At 45.8% G+C, this 10,943-nt stretch overlaps 1 protein-coding gene across 1 annotated transcript; it reads left to right on the forward strand.

Moving 5' to 3' along the window:
• Nucleotides 1–4,703: 4,703 nt before the first annotated feature.
• LOC107205243 (outer dense fiber protein 3-like) lies at nucleotides 4,704–7,079 on the forward strand. The gene is made up of 6 exons (XM_015629557.2): nucleotides 4,704–5,227; nucleotides 5,353–5,553; nucleotides 5,774–5,875; nucleotides 6,230–6,351; nucleotides 6,729–6,866; nucleotides 6,977–7,079. The coding sequence occupies exons 1-6, from the start codon at nucleotides 5,122–5,124 to the stop codon at nucleotides 7,070–7,072; spliced, it is 765 nt and encodes a 254-aa protein (XP_015485043.1). The 5' UTR covers nucleotides 4,704–5,121; the 3' UTR covers nucleotides 7,073–7,079.
• Nucleotides 7,080–10,943: the final 3,864 nt, after the last annotated feature.

Here is a 10,943-nt window from a genome sequence, read left to right on the forward strand (position 1 = left end):
ATTTATTTAATTATGAGAGCTGTAAATCAAATTAATTTCTCCTATGAACATATAGTTATCATCATACATTTAAAAAAAAAAAGAAGTAATTAGTGATTTGGAGTTTATGTCTCTTTTATTTCTCATTTTGATGTCAAAAAACATCTGTCATACTGTTTGGTCCAGCAAGAATTCCATGTATGAGTCCCTAGACTGAAGCAGCACTTCTTCAGTTTTGAAGGGCTTATAGAGACAGCCTCAGAACCTCTAAGTGCATTTACACACTTGACACCAAACACATTAGTGGAATCGATGTCAATGGAAATGTTTAACATTATTTTAAAAAACAGAGGTACAACGGAGTCTGATAAGTCTAGTCTGTGTTCTCTGAACCAAAATAACACTCATGGTGAGGGTTCTTGCCACTTCCATGCAATTAAACTTTTGACTAATATTTCTTAGCATTGAAGCACTACTGTTAAAGGTCTGCAGTGGGGTACCAGAAAAAAAAGGAAACCAGACAAATTTATCTAAGCATTTTCATTAATTGTTAAGATGAGAGGTAATTGTTAAGATTGCTGATGAAAGGTAGACTCAAATTCCATCCTTAACTGAATCAGAATAGAAACTGTACAGATATGAAAGCCTTCAAATTTATAGGTATTTAAACCTCCATCTCTTTTAAAACCAAAAGATGAAATTAGATCAAACTTAATTGCTGACATTTTTAACTTTTTTTTTCTCCTTTTATCTGTTAAAAGAAGGCATCTAGTGTGGCATACACGAGAGCTCATACCATTTGATATTTGACTGCACCAGCATGTATTGTGCTGGGAGCTGTGGGTACAGCTCCACATCACTGAAATTATGTCTGAAGCATACATGTAAAATCTGTTGTACTATTTTTTGTTTTAATTAAGCCAACTGTTTTACTTCCTAAAGTGTACTGTCCAAAGATCTTGTAACATGCAGTGAAAATGTATAGGTATCCAGTTATTTGTGGATAATATATCATACATAGTAATTACTATTGAAGAGTTTAATCAGTTTTAATAGGCATCTTTTAATTCTGTCATCCTTTTCTGTTGATACAGGCTTCCAGCAACATTCTTCCATACTCTCACAAAAAACAGATCAATTACAGCATATCCTTTTAAGAAGTTTGAAATAAAATATGCTAAGTATATTAAAAATGTGCCAAGTATATTACGCCCACTGTCAGTTTCAATACCAGCAAATTACCCTATTCTGCAAGTCATTGCCTATCGCTATTCACAGACTATGTGAATAAACTTCTAGCTTTCATTCATTCTAGGCTCTGGAGCCTGCAGATGGCAACTTTGGGAAACAACCTTTTGGCTGAGGGCTGTCCCCTCATTTTTTAAATGTTCTGCACAAGGGATGGTTTTTGGGACTGCTATTAATAGGCTCCAGGGTAAATGCCCCTTCTGTGGAATGCTTCTGGGGGGCTGTAATCATTATTCTCCAACTTTAACACCTCCAACCCACTGCAAAGCTTTCCTCTGTAGCTGTTATCAGTAGGCTTCAGAGTTAACATACCATCACCCAAGAAGACTGTTTACTGGAATGGCTGTTTTTTAAGTTTCCAGAGTGAATAGAATGCCCCGAGTCTGGAGGAGCTGCCATCAGTAGGCTCCAAAGCATCATCTAAACAAAACTAAATTGTTAGCTTTGCACTGATACAGGACACAGAGGAACGCAGGAGTTAAAAAATGGATGCAAAAGATTCAGATGAATGCCACCAAGAGCACAAGAACTGGTTAGGCCTCATCAACTAGTGCTGGCATTTCTAATATAATCCAACAAGAAATGTGATTAGCCAGCTGCACTGGTAATGTATTAACTCAGTCTTCTCAATATCTGTTTTACCTATGGTGAGAGAGAAAGTTCATATACAAGTTTTTTAGTGTATCAAAGACTGAAAGTGTTATGAAAACTGCTGGTTACCACTGCATGAGTACTGGACCAATGGAAGAAGATTCTATCTGTGTGTGTCTTTGTAGTTTAAGTGCCCTTCACTCTACAAATCAGCTTGTGCTAAGGGACTCTTACGACTTCTAAACTGGTTTGCCACTTGTGCTGGTTTTGGATGAATTGACATTTGGTGAGGAGGGATGAAGCCACCCACAGAGATGATTTTTCTGGGAGGAGCTGCTAAGAGCTTCCTCTGTGCTTAGCAAAAACCAATAGCTGGCTAGCTCTGAGAATTGACAACCTAATGAACTGTTTAGATGCTAGGTCTGTCTCTGTGAAATCCACATTTTAAAGATTTGCAAGCCTGGGAAATATCTCTCTTGCTTCTGGCCTTGAATAAGTAACAGGGTGCTTGCCTCCAGGGAAAGAAGAAGACCTCTGTTTCCAGAGATGAAGATGGTCACAGAGAGATGAAGAGAACCTTTGCTTTTGAACAGCTCATCCTTAAATAAAATACCCCATAAGTTGACATGACCCATTAACTCAGTGGTGGGAGGGCTGTGAAAATGGGAAGAACTTCACTATTGTAAATTTTCCAGGCAGCTGTTATTTGTGAAAATTAGAAAGCCACAAGAGAACTGTTTCTTGTGGAGAAGTCTCCATGGCATGGTGAGAGAAAACTCCTATCCCAGAAGAACTGATGAACAACTATTGTAGAGTTGATAACTGATTCAAAATCCCAGGTTTTGTTTCTATGTTGTCAGATGGGAAAGAACACAGGCAGGGAGAGGAAAAATGTTCTGAAGGTTTTATTATGATTCTTATTATTCTTTTAGTTCTGTTAATAAAGTTTTCTTTATAGCTTTTAAGTTTCGAGCCTGTTTTGTTCTCTTCCTAACTCATTTCTCACATCAAAAAATGAGTAAATAATTATTGTAGGTGCACTGATGATTTCAGCCAGTGCTTAACCCACTATATTATTTGGTGCATTGCCCAGGAAACTCAAATTGACAAACCTAAACTGCTACACCACTCCATTATTTTACCTCACCCACAGCATCTCCATTTAAATCACAATTTATCTGCTTCAGAATGTATTTCCTAACTGGTGCTATATTAACCACAGCCCATGTAGCACAGCAATGAAAGAAAAGTCATAAGGGCCTCAAACCATAAAAACTTGGAGACTGAAAACCTTAAGGGGTCACTAAAACAAAGCATGGGTAATGACTGGTAGTACTAACAAAGAGTCATGAAATCTGGGGACAGAAAAACCTGGCAGGAGGACACATATTGTAGGCATAGACATTCACCCACTACTGGCAAAATCAGATTAATTAAACTTAACTCTGTCCTTCACCCTCCCAGGGAAACCTTGAAAGAGTTCATGTGTTCCTGAAGCATCAACACTGAAAATCCTGGTGACCATGAACTCCCAAAACAACCTGGAGAAGTGGGCATTAAAGGGAGAAATCTGCTTGAAGACATCTGTAGCATCTGAGGAGTGATGCAGACACTGGGGGCCCTCAAATGTAGAGGCAAGAACAGCTGAGATTACTGATAGCTCTTCTCTCTCTCTTCTCGCAAATAGCACAGAGACCTTGAAAAAGCATATAAAGATACAAAACACAAGCATTGGACACTATCAACTCCCCGGCTCATTTCAGATGTCCCATTATAAATGCCTGCAGGCACAGTAAGTGGCAGTTACAGCTAACTCTCAACATTTATTCACCCCCAAATAAGGCTATTCTTACATTGTTGCTAAATAAGAATTGAAAACTAGCTGTTGAGACTGGACAGAAGTTAAGCCACATCAGCTGTTTACTCACTCTGTTCCCCCCAGAGCAGGAGTTAATGGAAGGGCTGAAGCAAGAAAAGTGCAAGTTTGAGACAGGGCATGTTTACTTCCGGTTATTGGGGAGGCTGTCTTTTCCACTCTGGCAAAGCGGTGATATAAAAAAGGTTCTCCTTGGGTTTCCAGAGAATGGGGTGAGAATTAGAGTGGGCAGCTCTCAAAGATGCCTTGAAGCAGAAGCCTCTGTCAGCTCTGAGCAGTTCAGCTCTCTCAGCTCTGTGGCCAGCAGTTCAGGGTGATAGAGGTCCTTTGACAAAAGCCCTTTGCTCAGGCACCACTGGACCAGAAAAGGCTGTGCTGGATGTCTGTGCACATGTGGGGTGTGTGAGGACAAACTAGGGCTGCCCCACAACAGACTGAGCCAGTTCCATGGCAGCCCCCTGCCCAGCCCCAGAGGAGCCATACAGGCAATATGGCAGCGCTGCAGCACGAACAGCTGCAGGGGTCTCAGCATCACAGTGGGCTTTGCTCATCACTGGGTGAGAATGTCCCTTTGGCCATTTGTGTCCATCGTCACCTGGCAATGGACATCAATGAAGAAGGATCCACCTAGCAATGGATTATGATGTCACGGAGGAGCTGGTGTCCCTGCAAGCACCACACCCAGTCAGCACCACACTCCAGCTGACCAAGTTNCTGTTTGGTGAAAAAAGCCCTTTGCTCAGGCACCACTGGACCAGAAAAGGCTGTGCTGGATGTCTGTGCACATGTGGGGTGTGTGAGGACAAACTAGGGCTGCCCCACAACAGACTGAGCCAGTTCCATGGCAGCTCCCTGCCCAGCCCCAGAGGAGCCATACAGGCAATATGGCAGCGCTGCAGCACGAACAGCTGCAGGGGTCTCAGCATCACAGTGGGCTTTGCTCATCACTGGGTGAGAATGTCCCTTTGGCCATTTGTGTCCATCGTCACCTGGCAATGGACATCAATGAAGAAGGATCCACCTAGCAATGGATTATGATGTCACGGAGGAGCTGGTGTCCCTGCAAGCACCACACCCAGTCAGCACCACACTCCAGCTGACCAAGTTCATGTGTATACGTGCCAGAGGCTTCCTCCCTGCCAGGCCTGCACTGCGCTTCTCCACTGCTGCTGGCCTGGCCAACAATTACTGCCTGAAGGCACAGCAGGAGTTTTTGCTGCATCTTTGCTTTTAACTTGCTGTTTGTCCCCCATTCCTGCTTCTCCTCCATCTGCTACATCTTATTCTTCACTTTCTTTCAATTTACTTCGTGATGCTAGTTTCACTTTCTTCCTACTCTGGGCTACAGGAAAGCACAGTACCAGGGCAGTTTCAGGAAAGACCTTGGTAGCTCTCCTGTTTTTCCTGTAGTTTATTTAGCCACCAGCATGGAGGGACCCTGGGTAGGCAATTGGAGACCTCATACCCGACGGGGCCCAATCCTTGCAGAGTTCGCTACCCCAGGTCCCAAGTACTGGATTCCTGGGACAACAGGTAAAATAACTATCACAGGGAAGCAGTGGCAGCAGGAGGCACAGCACACCACTTACTTTCACTTAGAAACTTCCTTTCACTACACAGCTGCAGGCACAGGTCCTTTCACAGGCTTGTCTTCCCAGGTCATGCGGCTCATGATCCCACCAGGAACAGAGCCCCTGCGTACTCATTTCGAGGGACCAAATGTCCCGCCGAATACAGCTGCTCACCAGGTCCTCGGTACTACATCCATCCATCCATCAGCAAGACTGGGAAGTATGTGGGTCCATCTGCACATATGATGGGACGTCCCAAGACCAAGACTGAGGTCACCCCTGGACCCAGTGAGTAGCATTTCTGCAGTCCTTCTTCCAGGCCAGACAAGCATGCCTTACTGTTGCCCTGTGCCACCTGGGCACAAAACTCTCTGCTCAAGCCCTGAATGGGCTTCAGAGAGTTCCAGGCAGAAAACAAGCAAGACCGAGCACCTCCTCCTTACTTCTCCTCTTCAGTTTAAGTTAGGTCCCGAGCTTCACTTCTTCTTCTGCCTCTTCTCTGTCCCAGGTGACTATACCACGGATCCTGCCAACAAACACATCTACCATACTGCACCGGTGAACAGCCTGAAATCCCGACCCAAGGACATAAAAGGCTTCCAAACGCCAGGTACAGAACCTGGGGAAACAGACACTCTTACAGCCTGCATGTCCTCTGGGGAATATCTGCAGCTTCTTCAGCAGGCCTAGCAAAATGCCTAGGCAGCAGGACATAATGTGTGCTCAACAGGCCTCTTGCTGTCTCAGAGCACCAAATTCTTCCATCTCACAGAAGAATCAACAGCTCTAGCTTCAAACAGCCAATGCACACCACATGCAACAGAAGCCAGAGGCATTGGGATGAGGGGCAGGATACTCTTCCTGCTCCTCACAGCCAGCTTGGCAGGCTGACTCTCTTCCACCCAGGCATTGCAACCTTTTCCATAGGACTGACCTACACACTTTCTTCCTATTCCATTTCCAGGTCCTGCCACCTACACCCTGCCCAGGATTCTGGGACCCCACACAGTGTATACCCGTGCTGAACCATGCTACTCCCTGAAAGGGAAGAGTCAATACCAGAGCGCTTTTCAAGAGTTTGCAAGGGTGAGCTGTGTTTTTCTGTTCTCTGACTATAGTAGCAGAAGCTCAGGTGTTCTCCTCAGGGCAGAAGGGCCTCAGTGCTTGCCATATCCCCACATAGCACATGCTTCCTTGCACTTGCAGCAAAGCCCAAGAAGCCACAGGTCCTCTGGCTCTGCTATTACCAGTAACACCAATACCTGCTGTCCCTCACTTTTCCACACCAGCAGCTTTGGCACGGTCCAGCTCACTGGCACTAGTGGCACTAATATCCCTCTCTTCCCAAGGCCCCAGACCTCCCACTCTGCTCCTCTGACCAGAAGCAGCTCAGTACTCATGAACACCCAAGCAAGAATCCCCACTGCCTCTTTTACCCACCAACCTCACTGCTTCTCTTGCAGACACCAGGTCCTGCAGCATTTAACAGGGTGGAACTGGATGTCTACAAAACCAGGGCTCCCAAGTATACAATGGGACTTAGAACCAAACTTGCTGGCAAGGATGGGGTTCCAAGTCCAGCAGAGTACACCCTGGGAAAGGTAAGGCAGCCTTGCCACCAACGTGTTATGCTGGACAGCCTTCACTTGAATTCAACTCTGGAGACTGAGCCATCATCTTTAACCCTTTTCTTCCTATTTTTCCCTTCCAGTTGTCAGTGACCAAGGCCCGGGACCCTGCTTACACTTTTGGACTGCGACATTCTCTCTACAAAGCTTCTTTAATACCTGAAACACATCTTGATTAAAGGAAGATATCAGTAGAAATCTTTTTCTGTTCTTTCTTTGTGACAGGGTGGGGATAGGTGTGCATGGGTGCAGATCAATTGCTCTCGCTGTCTCATGTCTATGCCTCAGTTAAAATTTGGCAGGATAAGGAAGAGGGGAGAGCAGGGAGGTAAGAGCGTGTGCCAGGCTGACATCTCCAATAGCACCATTTCACCTAACCAGAGCAAAACACTGTGAAAGCTTTCCAGCCCTGCCTTACACAGTCCACCCCACAGTCCATGCCGGCCCCAAGGACAAAGCCCATCTCAGCATCCCCCTTTTCAGTGCACACAGGTAGCATCTGGCCAGGGTGTACCCAGAAACACAGCTGCCCTGCAGCAGCTCCTGCCACAGGCTCATTTCCACAGGCAAGTCCCCAGACCACTGACAGCTGAGGGGAGAGAACCATTATTCCCAGTCTTAAAATGCAATCATCATAGGATCCTGCAACAGCCCAGGCAGAAAGGGACCTTGGAAGGTGACTTCATCCAGCCTTCGTGTGGGAAAGGCAACCTAGAAGAGACTAGCCAGCACCCAGCCAACTGCAAACTTGATTGTGCCCAGTGATGGGACTCTACTGCACCCCAGGGAGGCTGTTTCTCCCGTCTGGCAATCTGGTGATAACAAAAGGATTCGTCTCTGGTTCCTAGGGAACAGGATGGGAACTGGAGCGGGCAGCTCTCACACGTGCTCCAAGGCAGGAGCCTCTCTCAGCTCTGTACCCAGCACTTCAGTCAGGCTTTCTGCACTTGACGAAAGCCCTGTGCTCAGGCACCACTGGACTAGAAAGGGCTGTGCTGGGTGTCTGTGCACGGGGAAGAAGGCAAGTTCCCGGCACCGCGGCACACAGTCCCGCCGCATCCCCGGCGGGCAGACGGCCCCGGTAGCTGCTGCCCGGCGGTGCCGAGCTGGAACACGGTGTGCCGAGGAGCTGCAGCGCCGGCAGCTTGGGCAGAGCGGGCCCAGGCGCTCCTGAGGCGGCTCCGGGCGGGACCCGGCAGCCGTGAGGGGCAGCTCCGACGGCGACAAAAGGAGCGGTGGGTGCGTGGTAGTGGGGTTTAATTTCCTCGCTATCTGAATAAATAGCAGTAAATTACACTAATTTCCTCCAGCCGAATCCGTTTCACGCGTCGTTATCTCCATTCACGAGCTTTTACTCCTTGTCTTCCGTTCGTGTTTTCCTGCTGAGGAAGGGCCTCGGGGACCTTGTTTGCCTGCGGCTCCTCTCAGTCCAACTCCGAGCAGGCATCTTCCTTGTCAGGGCTTTAGGTGCCCTTCTCTTCATTTTGAAACGCTTGTGGTTAATGGGAAATATTTTAGCTAATCTTACATGAAGATCTGAGTTAGAAAGATTACAAGAGAAGACCAAGTTAGAATAGGAAAACATTTGTTAAAAGTTGCTGTTGCAGGGGAGGGACAAAGGCAAATGAAGCTTTAGTTAACAGACTGGATGTTCAGTCCTTTGTGGTGCAGGAAAATTTTAGAATTTGTTTTTTAATATACATAAGGAATTTCATCCTACCCGCAGTCACAGATGAGGTCAGTGATGCTGTGCTCTCTGGGAGCAGTGCTGAGGCAGCAGCAGACAGATTTCTTTCTGGACAGGTTTTGGGCCCCCATGAGTAAGGTTGCTTGATTCACCTGGAAGAAGGGCTGGAGAAACGGTACTCAGGGTGACCTCGGTCTTCATATTGGGACATCACAGATGTGCGGTGGTGGAGCTGAGTCCTTCCCACTCAAGGTGATACAGGGACAAAGGTAGTGCGGAGTACCTGCAGAGCAGCTGTCTGTGATGGGATGCTTGGCTCCTTGCAACGTGTTAAACTTAAGCAGTTTTTTAAGTGGAAGCAGCAGATGTGCTGTGATCCCACCGCTCTTCCCCTCCCTCCTCTGCCCCTGCCCCATCCTCCATTATTCCTGGTTTACCTGTCATCTCAGGGATTGTGTATGTGAATCCCAGGGTGGTGAACTCTGCCATGATGTGGCCACACGGGTGATAAAACCTCCAGGCTCCATCCATGTTGGTGGATACAAAGCCTACAGCAAGAATATGAGCCTGGGACTGCACCATTTCCAGGCCCAGTGCCACACAGGAGCCCTGAGGGGTCTTTTCCTGTTTTCTCTTATTTCCAGAAGGTTCAAGGGTGATTCCCCTCTGCTCAGCACTCATTAGGCCTCATTCAGGCATTATGTCCTCTCTGGGTTCCTGGAGCCAGGTGGCAAACTTATGAAGCTCAGGGGAGGCAAGGAAGGTCTGTGTGAATGGGTCTGGCTCAGAATGGAGTAGAGAAGGCCTTGGTGAACCTCACAACCTGGTGCCTATGGGTAAGGCACCTAATATGATTTCCTCTTGAAAACACAACAAACAGACCTTGATGATATCTGCAAGGCAGAAACATGCAATAAGAAAAAAAACAATGTGATTTTTTTTGTTAATCTAAGAGCTATATGTTCTTGTAGTTTTGGGTCACATAATATGAATGCATGTTTGAACACCTCAAACTTCTGTTTCATGTTTTATTTTTCAGAGGTCCCTTAATTTATATTTTTTTCCTGGAGAGGGTTATTTGGGCCTGGTGTTTGTAAGCAGAATTTTCTGCTGAAGATAATCCTTAGAAGCACCTCTGTGCTGCCACTTTGGGGAGTTTGGTAGCCTGAGCGTGCAAATAAATGCAGGAGAGGCCTTTCCCCAGAGTGCAGAAGAAACTGAGCAGATTACAGTGTGCGTTTTCAGGTCATGCAAAAGAAGCTGCATGCCAGCCATAGATGCAGAGTGTTTTCAGACTTCTTCCCAGTAAGTAAATATAGATAAATTTTCCATACATTGGAACTGCCAGTGTGTTTAGCAATTATCAAAAATACTGGCAGGTCTAATAAGTTACTTTTATGTTTAAGTTTAAGGGAAGAGTTATTGATGGGAAATTTGCCAGAAACATTAGTGACAGTGTTATTAGTTCACAGTCTTAATGGGAAAGCAAGCAGCATGTACAGTCTAAGAAACTGAATCTCAACTACCCAAAAGGCAAGGCACAAGACAGCTAACTCTCTTCCTGAGATTGTGGCTCGTGATTGATCAGGGTTGCTGAGTGTTCTGAGCATTAACCTGAATAATTTAAATATTCCTAGATTGAAAAGATTTTTATAGTCAGAAAATCTGAAGTGGCTGCCAATCCTCTTTGAGAGAAGCCTGTGTAGTTTGCTTGTTATGGATTTGCTTTTTCTGTAAAACTTTACAGAGAAGAATCTTTATCACAGCTCTGGGTTTTTTTTTCTGTAGTTGTTTTTGGACATGCATGACCAGAGGGAATTGCTCTCTATCTGGGGGAAATTATTTTTTAGACTGAAATATGATGAGCTAGTATATCCACTTTAATATGTTCCTACATTTGAGAATAAAGGATAAGCTATGTTATACACCAGAAGAAAAAACAAGCAAAACCAAACATCCTTATTCCATCTTCATTTTTTCTCTGGAAGGGATTTAAGGACTCTGGCCATCTGGATGTCTGGCAACTCAGTCAGAGCTGTGGCTACTGTGTGTGTGCAGATTAACTGTGTAGCACATGCACAGTAAGTCCAATGTGTCCAGTACACATCAGACCTGCTGCACATGTGCTGCACAGATGGTCTGTGCATACACAGTAAATCAGCTATGTTAAGCCTACTGCGCATATGCAAACCATCTGTGCATTGCACATATGTATATTTTTGCATGGGAAATCCCTAGTCAGAGCATGAAAGGTTGTGGCAGAGAGGAACTCCAGTGGTAGAGAGACCGTGAGAGAGTCTGACAGTGGCATAAATTAATGCAGCTCCTTGCCTGGTTTTGCTCATGTCTGGGCCAAAGCTGCA

The sequence above is a fragment of the Parus major genome, chromosome 5, assembly GCF_001522545.3.
Source record: "Parus major isolate Abel chromosome 5, Parus_major1.1, whole genome shotgun sequence".
NCBI lineage: Eukaryota > Metazoa > Chordata > Aves > Passeriformes > Paridae > Parus > Parus major.

Coding starts and splice junctions, on each gene's coding strand:
- LOC107205243 (XM_015629557.2), top strand. CDS start 5,122: ATGGAGGGACCCTGGGTAGGCAATTGGAGACCTCATACCCGACGGGGC. Junction 5,876..6,229: donor AAAAGGCTTCCAAACGCCAG/GTACAGAACCTG, acceptor TTCCATTTCCAG/GTCCTGCCACCTACACCCTG. Junction 6,352..6,728: donor CTTTTCAAGAGTTTGCAAGG/GTGAGCTGTGTT, acceptor CTTCTCTTGCAG/ACACCAGGTCCTGCAGCATT.